Genomic DNA, 19,310 nt, shown 5'->3' with positions numbered 1-19,310 from the left:
CTATTTTGGGAACACTGAGATGAAAGTCACAGAGTCATTCCAGAATTTACATTTAGAGTTGAAAAACTAGAAAACTATGTAAAATATAAAAAAATAAAATCATTGGAGAACATATTATTTAGAATTCAAGTTAATATTATAAACAAAAATTATCTTATCTTTTATTACATCTTCTTTATTACTCAAAGAGATGTGTTTTTGAAGGACAACTTGTACCAAGTCAATGATCTCTTGGTTCCAACATATCAACTAAAGCAAAAAAGCTGGGAAAATGTCTGGAAATCTTTAGTTTATTCTTTTACACACATATTCACTTGGTTATTTTTCAGCAGTGTAGGTATGACCTTGACCTTAATGGCTCTCTTAGTGATCTGAACACTTATTATAAATTCAAGAGCCATTCTTCTTTCTAGGGTGATGGAGGTAGGGAGGAGAAGAGATATTACTGTACTAGATATAATGAGTTTTATTTATTTTGATTGCACACAAAGGTCAAAGCAAGCCTTCTGGGAAATAACACTGTCACAGTGGTAGCATAGATGAGTGATTAAGATGTTTCTCAACATAAATATAATTTACAAATCAAAAAATTAAATAACAGGCTTGAATTCAATAAATAGAGTGTGTTCTGATGTCACAGTGTATACCGTTCTCACTACTATTAATAAACCATTTAATGTATCCTGTGATTTAAATCCTTCAGTGTACTTCACTAATGGTACTGCATACATCAGTAAAAAATAAGAAAAACCTTAAAAATACTAAAGATGCAAATGGTTTAATCATTAAAAATGCTTAATAGTCCATTAGCTTATAAGTGCTTCTTAGATACATTTTCAGAATTAAGCAATCATCATTCAACAAACAAAAGAAATTCTGTTTCTATTTACCTATAAATTAATATATGTGATTTAGTGCAAAATTTTAAAAAAATACATATACATGTTCAAATTCTAACTTTTGCAAATAACTTTAAATTATATTTTAACAGTATGTGATGACCAAGCTATTTAAGAATGACTTAATCAGATATTCTCTACTGTTTTACTTTAATAGAACCTTAGAAAGACTGTCAGTTTATTCATTCAAATTGAAAGACAATGAAACACTACTTATTAATTTTGCCAAATATATCCCCCATATAAGCCTTTTCCACACTTTTTGGCAGATTGATATTTTAGCTAAATAATGACTAGAATTCTCATGCACCTGTAAAAATCTATGCTATGCTGGAAGGATAAAAGGAAATAATTTTATGCAAGGGGAAATAACTATTATTTAAGCTTGACTGGAAGCAATAACAGATGTTTCATGAATTTTCATGTTTTTGCCAGTATTTTCTTCCCCTCTTTTTTTTTTTTTGTGGTACGCAGGCCTCTCACTGTCGTGGCCTCTCCTGTTGCAGAGCACAGGCTCTGGACGCGCAGGCTCAGTGGCCATGGCTCACAGGCCCAGTTGCTCCACGGCATGTGGGATCTTCCCGGACCAGGGCACGAACCCGTGTCCCCTGAATCGGCAGGCAGACTCTTAACCACTGCACCACCAGGGAAGCCCCCTTTCTTCCCATTTTAATGGCAAAGAACTTTGAGTACCACCAGCAATTTTTATCCATTTATTTTTACAAGCCTCTTTCAACACAAAAGTAAAAAAAAAATTCTGTGATAGTCAGACCCTTACTAGTTGTATAGCTGTCAACAGAAGACTAACTAAATTATCTAGAGGGAAAGAAGGGGATTTTAAGACTTTTTGGGCTTGAAGAAGAAAAAGTTGCAGGATAACTTTAAAGGTTATCTTAAATGTTTTACATAGATATATTTATCACCAGTTTTATATTGCTGAGAGGAAAATAAGAGAATAGGGCCTAATTGTTTTAGTATATTTGTTGGTTAGCTTACAGAGAAACTGTCAGTGTTATTTGAATTATCTCCTCATCTTTGAATAAATTTGCAACATTGATCTACTTAAGAATAACAGCATAAATATGATCTCATTCAGTTCTTGATTACCCATACTACTTATGGGCAGAAGCCAAAAGAGTAGATGATTCCTTGACCAGAGACAGTCATTGTGTTGTTCTTGAACTCCTGAGTGTATGGAGAAGCCCCTGTGTGGTGACAATTTACAAAGTAAAACATCTATTCTCAAAATGACTGAATATTTTAGATATTTTCTGCAAACAGTAGAATGAATAAGATGATTTAACTATTTTTTATGGTAAAAAAGGTATGTAAAATGTCCTAGTTTATGTCTTTGATGTGGCAGTTATCTGATGTGAAGTGTAAAAATTATTGCATGTAGTTATTTGTAAGAAATTCTGTAAACAGGCTAACATAGGCACTTTTAGACATCAGCTATAATGATGATTGCACACTCATAAATTTATCTAAAGGAAGTAGCTGAATATGATATTAAGAGAAGAGCATGGTTAAAGTCCAGGAGTTAGGAAATTTGGCTTATAGTTACAGTTTTGCCACTAATTAGCTACAGTTATTCTATGTTTTAACCTTTTCCCACACCTGTCTATTTCTTTAAAAGTCCTTTCTAACCAAAATCCTAAGATATTTGTAAATGTGCAATTTTTATAAACTTCAGTCAAATGAAACGGGATAAAAAATTCAGAGCATAAATTTCCTTTTTCTTCATATATATAGTAGTTATGAAAATAATTATAGCATATATACTTGCTTTGATCACATGTGGCAAGTTCAAATGTATGTACTTTTATTTCTGTAATATAGAAATAAAAATCATCTCAATCTTGATACATTAGCAAGATGTACACTAATTGCTATCAAACTTGCTTTATCCTTAAGCAAGACAAGTTATTTAGATCAGCCAGGGCTTCCCTGGTGGCACAGTGGTTGAGAGTCCGCCTGCCAATGCAGGGGACACGGGTTCGTGTCCCGGTCTGGGAAGATCCCACATGCCACGGAGCGGCTGGGCCCATGAGCCTTGGCTGCTGAGCCTGCGCGTCCAGAGCCTGTGCTCTGCAACGGGAGAGGCCACAACAGTGAGAGGCCCGCATACTGCAAAAAAAATAAATAAATAAAAAATAAGTATCTATAGTATATATAGCATTATATTAGTAATCGTTGTCCAACCTTCAAAATACCTCACCTGAGAGTTGACGGACCACAATGATGGTAAAGTATCATTGGTTATTTTGTTTCTGAGTTGAAAAATTAACAATAATAAACATTTTCCATGTGGTTGAAATTTGTTGCTATTCTTGGATTAAACTTTCTATGTTTGCATTTCAACACGTCTTGAGTCATTAACCCTACTTCCATCTTAATTATCCTGGGTAGCTTCTATATTAAACACTAGGAGATCTGAACTGAGTTGCTACCTTGTAACTGCTTTTAAAACTTTTATTGCGAGGGTGTGCTTTTCCATTCCAACTGGAAACTCCATAAGGTTAGGATATATGTTTTCATTCCTTTGTCATCCTTTCACAGAACTTAATAAAGTTCATTACACATGGAAGAATGAAAGGCTAAATTAATGCTGCTGACTATTTTTAAAGCATTTTCTTGGTCAATATTTGAGAACTTAATGTAAATCATAGATTCAAGTGTATTTACTATTCTGTATATAAAGTACAATCAATTATTATGCTTTATAACCTATTATACTTTATATGAGACCTTGCTGTTTTATTTATTGCATGTTTACAAATATATCAAGTATTAGGATCCTGCAGGAATCCTGACAAATTAGGCTTGCAGGAGCTGACAAAGTGTTTTTTAAAGTTTGGTTCAGAAGTTTGTTAAAAATTCAGATTCCTAAATCTCACCTCAAAACTAATAAGTTAAATTCTCTGGTAGTGGATACTGAGTAACTACATTTTTAACAAGCTCCCCAGATTATTCTTGGGCACAGTGAAGTCCAAGATCCTATTTGCACTAACAAGAAAGAGAATTGCCCCAGGTATAGCTCATTAAACTAGCATATCTGAAAATTATCTGCCTCCCACACTCCATTACAACCAATATAATACTGGAAGTCCTAGCCAGAGCATTTAAGAAGATAAATAAAAGTTATCCCAATCAGAAGGGAAGAAGAAAAATTATCTGTGTTTGCAGACAACATGCTCTTATATGTAGATAACCCTAAAGACTCCTCAAAAAAGCTGGTAGAACTAATCAACAAATTCAGTAAAGTTGCAGGATACAAAATAAACATTTAAAATCCTTTCTGTTTCTACACCAACAACGACCTACCTAAAAAGGAAATTAAGAAAACTATTCCATTTACAAAAGTGTCAAGAAGAATAAAACACTTAGGAATAATGAAATTGAACCTTATGGCATATACAAAAATCAACTCACAATGGATTAAAGATTTTAATGAAAACCTGAAACCATAAAACTCCTAGCAGAAAATACGGGGAAAAAGCTTCAAGACATTGGTCTTGGCAATAATTTCTTGGATATAATACCAAAGCACAAGCAACAAAAGTGAAAATAGACTAGTGGGAATACATCAAACTAAAAGTACATAAAAAAGCAAAGGAAACAATCAATACTCAAAAGGAAAATAACAAAGGAAACAATCAATACTCAAAAGGCAACCTATGGAATGGAAGAAAATATCTATAAACCATCTATCTGATAAGGGTTAATATCTAAAATATGTAAGGGACTCACACAAGTCAATAGCAAAGAAACAAATAATCTGATTTAAAAATGGGCAAAGAAATAGACATTTCTTCAAAGAAGACATACAAATGGCCAACAGGTATATAAAAAGGTGCTCAACATCACTAATCATCAGGGAAATACAAATCAAACCCACAGTGAGATATCATCTCAAATCTGTTAAAAATACTATTATAAACACAACAACAACAAAAAAACAAATGATAACAAGTGTTGGTGAGGATGTGGAGAAATCAGAACCTTTGTTATATGTTGATGGGAATATAAAATGGTGCAGCTGCGAAGGAAATCAGTTTGGAACATCCCAAAAAACTTAAAAATAGAACTACCACAGGATTCAGCAATCACACTTCTTGGTATATATCATTAAAAAAATTGAAATCAGTTTCTTGAGGAGATATTTTCACTGCCATGTTCATTGCATCATTAGTCACAGTATCCAAGACATGGAAACAGCCTAAGTTTCCATTAACAGATGGATGCATAAAGACAATGTGGTATATACATACAATAGAGTATTATTTGCCTTAGAGAAATCCTGCCTTATACAACAACATCGGTGAACCTGGAGTACATCATGCTAAGTGAAATAAGCCAGTCACAGAAGGACAAAAACTGTATTATTTCATTTATATAAAGTACATAAAATAATCCAACTCATAAAAACAGAGAGTAGAATGGTGGTTTCCGGTGACTGGGGGGGAGTGGGAAATGGAGAGTTGTTGTTGAATGGATGGAGTTTCAATTATACAACTTGAATAGGTTCTAGAGATCTGCTCTACAACTTTGTGTCTATACTCTATTGTGTACTTAAAATTTTGTTGAGAGGATAGAACTCAATTTAAGTATTCTTGCCACAATAAAACTAAAGCTAAAAAGATATTTTTGAAAATTAAAAATCACTTATTCAAATGTTTAGTGAACTGCTCAGAGTCCTGGAATACCATTCAACTAGACCTTGATAAAAAAAAAGCATCATACTTTTTAAAATCTAAACATCCTAAATGGCTTTTCCACATGTCGAGTCCTATATTTTCTATTTTTTCTCACCACATTTTTTTCCTTTAAAGCATTATATATATTAACATGCTTTCTTTGCTACCATTCATTACTTTGTTTTTCCTGTGTAATGGAATGTTGGAGAATCTGAGGAAAGCAAGTGGAACTTCTCCCTAAAATTACTCACAGACACAAAATATTTTTCTTTTTTTCGGTACGCAGGCCTCTCACTGTTGTGGTCTCTCCCGTTGCGGAGCACAGGCTCCGGACGCGCAGGCTCAGCGGCCATGGCTCATGGGCCCAGCCGCTCCGCAGCATGTGGGATCTTCCCAGACCGGGGCATGAACCCATATCCCCTGCATCGGCAGGCGGACTCTCAACAACTGCGCCACCAGGGAAGCCCGTAGACACAAAATATTTGAATAACTTCTTGGACATTAAAAAACCCAGACCTCTAAGATAAAGTCCAGATAGTCCTTATCTGTCTTTTAAGATCTTCCATGATCTATGCCTGACCTTCCTTTTTTGCTTAACTTTGTACTATTCTCCAATGTATATCATTCACTTCAGCCAAACTGAAATCTGTCATTTGAGCACACCTTAAATTTCTATGTTTCAGTGTCTTTTTCAAGGTACTGTGTTTGTCCTCCTACCTAGAATTCATTCTTCCCCATATCTGTATTAAAACGCTATCCATCCTTAAAATTGATCTCAAATCATGCTCCTCCATGAAATATTCTAAGATTGCTCTGGTCAGAAGAATTATTTCTTGTCTTTGAATGCCTAGCAGTTTCAATGACCAAGCAACTTAAACTGTTTTTGCAATACACTCTTTTTTTATTGCCATAAACCTACCAAGTGGATGCACTTTAGCTCCCCAACAGTATTTTAAGTCTCAAGTGGGAATCAACATCTATTATTTATCTTTCATCTTTAAAGTGCCTAAGAAAACATAATGCATACAATTGGGATTCAATAAACACATGTTGAATGGCAGAAACAAATGAATATCAGCATTTTATTTAAGCAATTGGCTCGTTGAATGTTACAACAGAATTCAGACTAAATTAAAGAGTTGCCTAAAGTGTTATGTGACAGTCTGTTACACATGCAATTGTTTATTAGTATTGTTATAGACAATGCAATCAACATTAGCCAGAAAAGTACATCTAAATGCCACTGTGTTGAAGCAATCTAGTTATACAGGGAAAATGTGGACAAAAGACATAACAGTTAGCTTCTATTGAGTGAGCTAAAAGTGAAATGACCAAGAACCCATCACATGTTAAAGACCTGCCGAAAACACTTGTAAGGTGTATAGTATGGCTCCTGAAGAAGCAATAGCAATACACAGTGTGTAAGAAGGGGAACAAGTTTACATTCTGTACAATAGCATTCGAAAGCATGAAAAGGACAAGCCACTTCGACTAACAGTAACAGGTTAAGAAAAGTTAACTAGGAGTAAAAAAGCATTCACTTCTGATAGTTCCAATAAACATGATTGCTAGTATTGCTCTCCTCCAGTGCAAATGCTAGTGATATGTAAGTATTATATCTATATATTGATTTGGGAAATAATTATTTTACAATGTTTTCAGAGTAAAAACATATGTTGAATAAAATTTCAGTAATACTTTTTCCATCCTAAAACATCAGATAATGAAAACTATTTGATTTTGATTTTCTCACTTTTAGTTACATTCTCTTAGATAGTTATTTTTAAGTCTATTTACAAAATCTTATTTCTCAACCACTGGGATACATATTGTTCATTCTCTTTAGTGAAATTGTAATCTTAACGGAATGGAATCACCATGAATAAAATATACTCAATGGCTGTATTTTTCATTTTAGCATGGAGTAATACAGATTTTTATATAAAGAAGATTGTTTTATACGTGCCATTGTTTCCTCCTAAGAGATAAACCACAGACAGTAATATGAAGAAATAGAAAAAATGTGGCAGGCCATAGTTTCATTTGAAATCTCCAATAAATATATACCACTTCATTAGTAACCATGGTGTTCTGGAGTGATTAAATAAAAATGAGTTTATTTATACCCAACTATGACTTTATTAATTGCTATGCCCTTAAAAGTTGGTCCAAGCCAAATGATAGAAACAATATCATGGGGATACGAATTGAAATTGCATGTAATTTTTAGTTGTTAACAGAACTTTAACTGATTTCCCTAAGATTGCCCTTAGGATAAAATCTTGTTGCTAATGTATAAGATTTTTGCACGGAGGAGGTAACAGCCCACTAATTTTTTTTTTCAGCCCACTGATTTTGATTTGGTATCCTTCTATTCAGTTGCCAAAGAACAAAAATAAACAAAACTAACAAATAACAGCATGTACTCAATTCTTAAAATTGGGTGGTCTTCTAGCATCGATTTACTAAATCTATTTACTAAGATAGTCTTTGCTAAAATATTGTACATTTTTAAAGAAAAATTGTGATAGTATAATGATAGTATAGGGAGTTCCTATAAACCCCACATCCAATTTTCCCTATTATCAATATCTTACACTAGTCTGGCACATTTGTTACCATTAATTGACCAGTTTTGATACATCATTATTAATTAAAGTCCATTCTTTATTCAGATGTCCTCAGTTTTTACCTAAAGTCCTTTTTCTTTTCCATATCACATTTATTCATCATGTATTCTTAGGCACTTCTTGGTTGTGACAGTTTCTCAGATTTTCATTGTTTTTGATGACATTTACAGCTTGAAGATTAAACACCAAGCATTTTGAAAAATGTCCTCCTATTTGGATTTGTCTGATGTTTTTCTCATGATTAGATTGGGATGGGGACGATGGGTTTTATGGAGGTAGAAGACAGAAGTAAAGTGCCATTCTCATCACACCATACCAAGTATATATACTGTCAACACTACTGAGCAGTTTTGATGTTAACCTTGATTACCTGGCTGAGAGAGTATTCTTCATGTTCCTCCACTGTAAATGTACTCTTCCCCCACCACGCTTCCATGCTATACTCATTCTTCGAAAAGAAGTCACTATGTGCAGCCCACACTTAAAGTACAGTGTTCAGCTCCACCTCCTTGAGGACAGAGTATGTACATAAATTATTTGGAATTCTTCTGCACCACAGATTTGTTTTTTCTGTCTTATTTATTTAAACATTGATTTATATCAATATAGACTTAAATTTTTATTTTTTACTTAGGTTTATAATACTTTTTTTTGTTTGTTTGCTAATATTGTTCCAGCTTTGGCCATTAGGAGCTTTTTCAGTTGGCTCCTGTGTCCCTTTGACATACCCTCATGATTACTTTTTTGAGGACTTTCTACTTTATGACACAAGATATTCCAGATTCATCTTGCAGAATATTGACTTATGTTTCTTTATTAAGGATCCAGTGTTCCCCAGTCCTCCACCTCAATTTTAGTTTTTCATCTCCTTCAAATATAAGAATTTCACACTGATATACATACACACATACACACATATACATGTATACATATGTGTGTATGTATGTGCATGTGTGTATATGTGTATATATATAGCATTGAAACTATTTTTACTTACAAGGTCATAGGAAAGAAATCAAAAAGATTAGTATTAAGGGGCAGATGTCTTACAAAAATCAGAAAGGAGATATACAAGTTTAAAAAATAAATTTTAATGTACTAAGTGATTGAATATTTAAGCAATGTGTAACAGGTCAATGCAATTAATATGCTGCTCCTGAAGTCACATATTAAGTAGTACCACATACTTTAAGTTCTTTATTTATATTTCCAAATGCAGAAGAAAAATAATTCTTGTCTTTCAAATATCAGAAATAACTATAGGTTCTTAATCATAATACTTAAAGAAACATGACCCTAACATATTGCCAGATGCCTAGATGGAAAGGAGTCCCAATTTTCTCAAATATTAAATACATTTTAATTAATGTTAGCTTAAATATATATGCAATTCCACAATGTTAAGAATGAGTCGTGAGGACCATGGTACCTCACTCTCAGGAAAGAGGCTGTGAGTAGCAAGGATTTAAAATCAACCAACATAAGTTCATTAGGAATTAGGAATGTTAGGAATCATTGCACTAAGTTTAAATTATGTGTTAAAATATTCTAAATTTAGTAAAGCAATTGAATAACTTATGTAGTTTTATATGGTACATTTTAACCCATCGACAAAAGGATTTAACCTTAAATTTTCTATAAACAACAATAAAACTGTAGTTAGCTCCTTATTCTTTCCTTTGAAGTAACAGTTTCTACTGAATAATGCAGTGTAAAATTAAGTAACACAGGCCTCGTTCTGAACTTTAGAAGGCCACATTATTTTTGCCTTGTAAGAAGATAAGCAAAAACCACAACAGATATCCAACAAAATTATACCCAGAGAAAGATGTGAATGTTACCTTTACATTCAAAAATTTTCCTTGGGAACATGAGAAAATATATGTAAAATATTTAGTGCCTGGAACATAGTAAAGGTTTACAAAAGGTACTTATTATTTTTAATGTTGTATTATTACTGTTACTTTTCCAAAATCATCTGCTACTACTTTCCAAAATCATCTGCTACCACTCTCCCCTTTAAAAACCCTACTCCAGCTGCACTAGCCTCCTTGTGTTTAAACATATCAAGCACACTCCCATCTCAGGGCTCTTGAATTTGCTGTTCTGTCTTCCTGGAAAGTGCTCCCTGTAAATAACCGGGTACCTTACTTCCTACTTTATGAGAAAAGATATTAAAATAAACTTCATTATTTAAGATTTCTCTTATGCATAAATATTTCCCAAGCATATTCCATATCACAGATGGATCTGTGTTGAGGATGAAGACGCACAATACATTTGGCCTTATCTGAATTGTTTTGTTAAGAAAGCAAATACACCATCATGTGTCCATTTTCACAAAGGACACAGGGGCCACTGTACATGAGGCATATGGTCTGCTGGCTGAATAGCCAGAACCTCAGAGGACAAAATGACACCATGGTTAACAGGATGGCTGGAAAGTCTCCTCTGTGACCATGGAATATGCATGTGATCTTAAAGTCACTATAGTAAACAACAAGTCAGGACATATTTTTGAATTCACCAGTCAAGGGTGTTTGGAACATTAATCAATGGACTGTGTGGGTACATGTGGCATTGATGTGAATAGAAAAAATATGGATGGAGGTTAGGGGCTCCCCTGTAGCACAGCAGCAGTAACCTCTCATTTGTTTGAATTTTTGAGTCAGACATCCTAATGGCTGCCTCTTCATTTAGATGGCTTCACTTCATTTAGATCTCTGCTCAAATGTTACCTCATCAGAAAGGCCTTCCCTATCTGAAGGAGTATCCCTTCTTCACTCTATTCCCTCTAACTATTTTTTCTTCATAGTACTTACAACCATTTAAGTACTACATTTTGGTTTATTTTTATTATCTCTCTCTCCCCATTAGAATGTATACTCTATGAAAACAAGTTCTCTGTTTTGATCTTGTTTTATCCCCAGTGCCTAGAAGTGTGCCTGGCACCCAATGGTGCTCAATATTTGTGGAATGAATTATTAATTAATTCTAAGTCTTATTCATCCAATCCCCCCTTCTTCGGGATATCAAAGTATATAGTGCCAGCTGCTCTTTTTTTTTTTTCTAGGCAAGCTCACTTGAAAACTGAAAAGGTCTCAAATGGAGGGAATTTGGAGTCTTGTCTAACACTGCAACACTGGAAAAGATATACAAAATCATATATCATACAATTAGTAATTTATGCAAAAACCAAAAGCCCCAACAGGTAGTATGAGGGTATTATCTAATTCCTTAAAACTAAACACCCCTGTGAATCTCCAGCTTTGCACTGGGGCATGTTGTTCTGGGCCCATACACAGATCATCAGCATTTTATTCAATGTTCTCAAGCGCAATGAGGAGATAACAGCATTTGTCTTGGCAAATGCAGTTTACCACTTTATACACCTGGGTACTTAGGCATCATCTCTTTATGAGCAGTTAAAATATATATTATATATATATATATATATACATATATAATCTTATAACTAAATATTCTGTAATATAAAGGCATAATCGTAATACACTTAAAATATTCTGATTTTTGGAATTCTAGGGATGAAATAAAGAAAAGAAAGGACATTGAGCAAGGTCATTATGGGGAAGCAAAGATGCAGAGTTCGTAGATAACTAGGACAAAAAGAAAATGATAATTGAGCCCAGGCATACTGATATGTGCATAATCACGGTGTGGGATCATGATACAGAGTTGCTCATAAATGAAGTACATACTATACTTCAATTACATAGGAATGTATTGAGGTTTTTAAATCCCACAAAAACATATTAATATAACTTAATACCTTGGCTTTACTATCTGTTTTAGTAGTAATGGTAGTTTATTCAACTATATTACATGTTAGTAATTTAGTCCATTCTCTATTAATCCCCTGCAATATTTGTAGGAAGCAGGATGGCTTCAAGACCTTTATTTTGCCCCAAGTGTTAGAGCCCATCTTGTGTTCTCCACACTGACTGCCATTTTTGTTTGTTTGTTTGTTTTTTAACCACAAGACTTCTATTGAGGGAATAACAGGTTGCTGCCAACTTCGCAGGATTTTTTCCTCCTGCTTCTCAATTTTGTTGAAAAAGAGAGGCATTAGGAAAACGGGGCATAAAAGAGTTCCTTATCAAACTCTCTTTACCCAAGATGAAACAATTCAGAATGGGTAATGATAGATTAATAAACCATCATATTTCAATTAATAAGGTGCTCAATTTACCCCTTCTCTTCTGCTTAAAATATCCTTGGCACATCTATAAAACCACTTCCTGTATTTATTTTAAGAAAATATTAACTTTCCACTGTAACCATATAATATTTAACAGAAAATTTTTTAGAACATGAACACTATCAAGAATAAAATAAAAAGAAAAATATATTTAAAAATATTACTTGGTGACACTTTATATTTGACATTTTATCTGGCATTTTCGTTTAGCAACTAATTTATTGTAAATATATTCTCATGCTGGAAAATCAGTTTAGGGATCCTCAAAGAATTTTGTCAGGAAGTCACAGTGGATAATTTAAATTATTCTACAACAGAGTCAAATGTGCTTAATATTAACTTCCATATTCAGCAGTTTTTAAAATTGTTGTCCATGGTGAGGGGAAATAATTTGAAAATCTGCTGAATCTAAAGCATAGATTATATATTACTTTGAAATCCAAGTATTTGTACTAAATACAACCTGCAATCCCAAAAGTTATACAGTATTTTCTGGAGTAATCACAAAAATGTTTAGGAAAATTCTTACATACACATTTTATTTCTTAAGACATCTGTATCACAATCTATTATTATACTTAAATTCATTTCAAAAAATCATTTCATTATTTACATTTCATACAGAAAGACTGAGTTCGTATAAAGGTATCATTTTGCACAGTTGCTTTGTCTTTTGCCATAATGTTGTTATGCTGTTTTTTCTATTGATTATGTTTTAAAATTATGGAAGCAAGGAACTGTCAGGTAGATATATTGCAAAAACATATCTAGAAGCAAATTTGCCAGTCCTTCTCCTCTAAACTTATGTAGAGACACAGTATACCAAATATCCAGATTTCTAAATAAGTTAGCATACCTTCATGTTGAACTGCTATAAAATTTAAGACATTTCAAAAATACCTTTTTCTGTAGCTCTTTTACACTTTAATTACATTACCAAAATCGTTAATTGTGTCTACAACATGTTGGGGAAATAAAATCTGATAATGAAACAAGAAAAAAAAAAGTAAGGATCTACTAGATTAAGTTATGTTAGACAATATTAGAGGAGGGAACATAATTTCCTTCCACTCAAATAATTCTGGTGGACAGAAAAATAAAGTCAAATATTTTATGAGCTATACTTAAACTATACTTTATTATCACTTCTTATTCAATTTTAATATTCTGAAACACTTGACATGTTCCATTTCCTACTTTAAGATCTCACTGCTGTAAGCAACATTTCATTATTTGCTTTATGCAAAATATTTTCATAATTGCAAGCTAGCTATGAAACTAACACAACTTGAAAGAAATCTCAAATGCCAAAGGAAACTGTTCTGTACTCTCACATAAAGATAACATTTATCAAGCGTCAATATAGCAACCACATACTAAGGAATAGATAAGGATGTGCTGAGCAGTCAGAGCTTTTATTTTGTCAGAGTTGGCCTGACAAAGTCAGAAAGAGTTCTATATAATTCATCACATTGTACAAAAAATCATAACTATTTGAACATTCAAGCCATAGAAGATATATACAGAAAATTAGCAATTATAATAAACATCTCTTAGAACTGAAACAGTATTCTTAATGGAATCGGAATGGAATAGGAAAAGTAAACTCACAACTCTAAAGCATATATCCCATTAATTATCAAAATGAATGTATTATTACTATTTTCCTTTATAGACCTAGAGGAGGGGGTTACTTGGAGACCCTGATTGGCTGCATACAAATTCAGAGATTATTATAACACTTTTATTTAAACATTAAATGAGAGTTTTAGAGGATAAGTTAACCTAAGCTATGACTTTGTTGTTATGTTTTCGAAAACTCCTACCTTGCTGTTGAATCTTCTGTATTGTCATCAGCCATCATCTCCAAATCTTGTGAGTGTTTCTCACAAGCTTCTTTGAACAAATTCTTCTCTGGAACTGCTTTAGGAGTATCTTCATTTGTTCGAAGATGTTCTATCAGGTTTTGTGAGTGCCAATTCTGAAGGGCTCTTTGATGGGAAGGGGCCGATCCTGGCACTGGTGTCAGTATGCTGTGGTGGACAGGACTATTGCTTTTCTTCAGTCCATTTCTGTCCCGAGAGTGGTTCTTCAACCTGCCCTGAACCGGGGTCCCTCTATGCTCATATCCTTCCTGCTGAAGGCAGTTTCCAGTGTTGGGCGAACCTTGAGAAGGATGACTAAACCACCTCCAGCGTAGCCTTAGGATCTGTTTCACATCAAACTCTTTCTTGCCAGACACTGACATCGTTGCAGGAGGAAAGACAAAAGCCTTCTCTCACAGAAAGGAAACAGCCTTTGTTATCTCTTGTTTCTCTGCCTCTTCTGTAGGACTAACAAAAGCATAAGTGAGAGCAGTCTTTCTTGCTCTCCCCTCCCCCGCTGTCTGTGGCATACTGTGAATACTTCTAGCTTTCCAGCTGAAGCAGAAAGCTGCAGCTAACAGTGTAGGTGGGAACCCATACAGACAGGATGATGAGGTCAGACCTTAAACAAGTAAATCAGCTTAGCACAGGAAAGCAGCTACCACAACACACTCCAGCTGCTAGATCTGCACACTCCCAGCCCTCCTGCCTGGACTTGCAAATATCTAACCCAGCTCTTTCCTAACTGAAGTACAGTAGCTTCAGCCTTTAAATCCAAGCAAGTGAGCAAAAGCAAAGTGTTTAAATTCACTTCCTTCTAGATCCCACTCACCCCATCCCCTGCCAGATTTCATTTCCTGGCAACCCACTTTTAAAAATGTGCCACTTTGTCCTAGGAGAATTTGTAACAGGGAATTCATTATGATCTATTTTGGGGTTCTTATGGAAAATTTGATGGTGGTTCATTAAGGGAAAACATCTTGTCATCTGTCCCCTCATGCACGTTTGTAGTTATTTTTATAAAATAACTGAAAATGTGAGTGTCTTTATAGAAATATTTGCTTGAAAACTTGAACAATTCCAGAAACATAAGTAACTGTTGCTTACCCATGACTAAAAACACACACTCCACTAGGGAATGTAGTAACAGTATTTTAAGTCTACAGCTGAAGGAAGAGAGCAGTGTTTTTCTAAGCTCATTAGGTTAGAAGACATGTCTTCTCTCAGGAACCAAAACTTGAAAACGAATAGTTCATCCTGGCTCCATGCCAGTATAAACACTTCCTTATCATGCTCTTTACTTTCACAGGCAGTGTTAAAGGTCTATTTTCTTTGTTCAAAAGTCCATATGAGAGGATGCAAAAGCATGTTTTGAAGTAACTCCAAATTGTCACATAACTCAGTCATAACTGGGCACAAAGTACTTTGAGGTATGAATCAGAATCACTACTGTGTACAGGGATAAATGTTTCTATAACAGTATTGTATCAGGAATGTATTCACCAATGCCATCTTGAAATTTAGTTTGAACTTTGTAACTTCCATGTCATGCATACATGTGATAAGGGGGAATTGTACCATTGGATCCTTAGAAAGAATATTGAAATTGTGAGGCTTTGATTTTAGTTCTGGCTTTACAGTCAATGAGCTGTATGATCTTGGACAAGTCATTTTACTTCTTTACATCAGTTATGAAGAACTGATATGGAGGCTGAACAAATTTCCAAGTTTATACTTGCAATGGATTTTTAAAAATTTGGAAATAGAGAATAAAATGAATATCTTTTTGTAAGTTTTGGTAGATATTTTACCTGCAATTATCTATAAATCTAATTATACCTTTCCCTTTCCCCTCTTGTTTTTGTAGGTGTAATGGGAAATTTATGTGTCAACTTAAATGGCCTACAGGGTACCCAGATATTTAGTCAAACATTGTTTTGGGTGTTTCTGTGAAGGTGTTTTTGGATGAGCTTAACATTTAAATCAACAGACTAATAGATTGTCTTCCCTAGTGTGGGTGGGCCTCTTCTAATCAGTTGAAAGCCTGAATAAGCAGAATACTGACACTTCCCCAAATAAGAGGAAATTTTTCCTGCCTGACAGCCATCAAGCTGGGACCTCATTTTTTTTGTTTTGTTTTCCTGACTTCAGGCTCAGACTGAAATATTGACTCTTCTTGGATCTCAAGGCTGCTGGCCTTTGGATTAAAACTATACCATCAGCCCTCCTGGGTCTCCAACTTGCTGACTACAGATCTTGGGACTTGTCAGCCTCCATAATTATGTGAGCCAATTCCTTATAATAAATCAATTTCTATCTATCTACATATCTACATCTCTATCTATCAATATTTTTCTAATACTAAGCAATTAGTAAATACACACTGATAGATATATAGTTGATTTTTATACCAATTATAAGCAGGTTACTCCCATCTTCAATTTTCCAAACGATTTTCCAATAAGCTCCTAAGCCTCAGTGTTTGCATGTATCATCCTTTCTCCTTGAATGTATTGTCTGCTGCTGTTACTTAGCATATATATAATTGAAGAGAATCTCAAATACTTCTTTGGAGGAGCCCCAGACACAGTGAGTCCGGACAACTAAACATGAATTACTGGGTAGATAACATTCCAAGTAAATGCCTAGTCAAGATTTGTATTTTAGGTCTTTGTATTCCCCACTGTGCCTAAAGTATGGTGTTGGACATAGAGTAAGCGAACTGTAAATACCAGGCAGAATGAATAAAATATTATAATAGAAGTGTAAATAGTATGTGGTAGACACAAGAAGAATTACTGATTTGGCCACCTAAGTAGCTCTAAATAATACCTTATTGGATACTAAGAATCTGCAACCTTATTTTCCTAATATGTTCCCTGAGCTTGTTAATGATTCAGATATAATTGTATATTTCCCTGTGTACCTTTTATAAGATGAATAGTAACTAATACCTATCAAAATCTAAACACTGATAGTACAGTACTCTATATGATTCTACTGAGAATGTGCTTTATTAAAGTACGCAGATTATGGCCATTTTCTTAGATCTTGGACACAGAATTGTAGAATGACTAAGAAAGTATTGTCTAGAAAATAAAGAGAATAATATTTTATGAAGTGTGAGGATTCCTTTTAAGTTTCTTATTATAAAGGAAAGATTTAAGCATACTAAAGCAAAAATAAAGATGTCTGTGAGGATAGGAACCATATTTCATTAATCATCTCCTACCCATTGCTTTACTATCTACTTGGTATCTAGTAACTATTTAATATAGGTAGAATTAATGAATGAAAAATTCTAAATGATTTTATTATCACAGAACTTACTATCTCAATAAGTGCTGGAATTTTGAAATGAAAATGCCAAAATGGTTATGGGCTAAAATACCCTTCTAAATAATTAATGATTATACAAGTAGGGGGACAAGCCTGCAAACCGATTGAAATCTCCCAGCAACTTAGCAGCCATACACTCTCTTGATGTTACATTCTGAGTAAAATTCTGGCCAGTAAATTAAATTAGTCAGCTGCTGGGACACTTCCGAGGTTAATATTATTCAAATGTACTTAGGAATACTTAGTTTTATTTCTTTCCCATAATTATATGATTATACAACTTAAAGAAAAATAACATGGTTATAGATTTCTGTGTAGCAAAGGCTGTACATAGCAACTTATCACTGTCCTGATGTGGAACTATTCACTTGGCACAAACCACAACAGGTAGTGCTATGGTGAAAAGAAAAGCAATATCAGATTTAGAAAGCTTGGATGCTAAACACATGGGTCTTAACCAATCCTGTCTTAAGTTACTGCACCCAAAATCACTACAAAATGTTGAAGGAGGCTAAAAAACATTAACATTGACTCATAGTCCCTGTCAGTTTCCTGACCCTGCAAAAGGAGATCAAAGAATTGAATGATACTACCATAAAAAAACTTCCTCAATTTATATCTACTTATTTAGGTGAACTAACTTTTTTCAGTGCTCATATCTGTAAAACCAAACAAATAAACAAAAATAACTTTTGCTCATACCTGTCTCATTCCAGCAAAATGTAATATCCATTGTTGTTACTTGAACTTAGCACAAAAGCAAGGTCATTTGTCCTTACTAACAGTACATTCCCAGTAAAATTTTAATGTGTTTAATATCTTTTATAAATATAAAATGCACCTATGTTGTTTCGTTTAATTATTAGACTAATAGTTATAATGCTCCTTAAAGAAAAATATTATACTTAGAGGCAAAGGAAATTAAAAGAAAAAAATCAATTTATGTATATATTTTTGTTGTAGGAATTATAAGGTAATCAATAAAATACTTTTTGACAAAATATATTATGTTAGAAAATGATTATTTTAGGAAAGTGGAATGAAAATATATGTTCAAGGAGAAAGTGAACCATTTAAAATTTCTGCTTCTAAAGAAAGTTTTTCCATGTATATTAAATTAATGATAGAGGTATCAAATCACCACAGTATTTACTACATTCCGTTGGATATATTTGAACGAGTGATTTAAAAGATTTATTTTGAAATATCAGTATTTTCAAATATGCTGGAAATTACACTCCTTGCAGCTATTTAAATGTATGATACAATATTTTAAATGTGAGCTTTGTAATGTATCAGGCTGTACAATGTTTTTCAAACTTTTTGTAGGGGTCATATGGAACAAAAATGTTTGAAGACAACATTTTGCTAAACGCTAACATTTGGTCAAGGCTAACTCAAATTTTGAAGATCATAACTTGATTTTAATCCCCTTTTTGTTCCATTTCATAGGCAAGTTAATTAGGGATATTCTACAGTAGCTTTCTACAAATGCTCCCCATTTATCCCTCACTTAGTTCCCTTGAAATTTAACTGCTGCCCCTTTCTCTATATTGAAACTCTATATAGGAAATCATTCCAATGCAACTCTTCTCAGACTTTAGTGAATCAAGACTTTACATATGTTACTTATTAAAACTATAGATTCTGATTACTTTTGA

General features: G+C 33.7%; 1 protein-coding gene across 2 annotated transcripts in view; it reads right to left on the bottom strand.

Moving 5' to 3' along the window:
- KLHL4 (kelch like family member 4) overlaps nucleotides 1-14,693 on the bottom strand; it is a 115,600-nt gene extending 100,907 nt beyond the window's left edge. For both annotated transcript variants that reach the window (XM_024739299.1, XM_024739291.1), the window contains exon 1: nucleotides 14,272-14,693. In XM_024739299.1, the coding sequence (XP_024595067.1) occupies nucleotides 14,272-14,693 (422 nt within the window). The remainder of the gene's footprint in view (nucleotides 1-14,271) is intronic.
- Nucleotides 14,694-19,310: the final 4,617 nt, after the last annotated feature.

The sequence above is a fragment of the Neophocaena asiaeorientalis genome, unplaced genomic scaffold, assembly GCF_003031525.2.
Source record: "Neophocaena asiaeorientalis asiaeorientalis breed wild unplaced genomic scaffold, Neophocaena_asiaeorientalis_V1.1 scaffold459, whole genome shotgun sequence".
Lineage (NCBI taxonomy): Eukaryota > Metazoa > Chordata > Mammalia > Artiodactyla > Phocoenidae > Neophocaena > Neophocaena asiaeorientalis.
The sequence above is the reverse complement of the archived record's forward strand: the minus strand, read 5'-3'. Positions and strand labels throughout refer to the sequence as shown.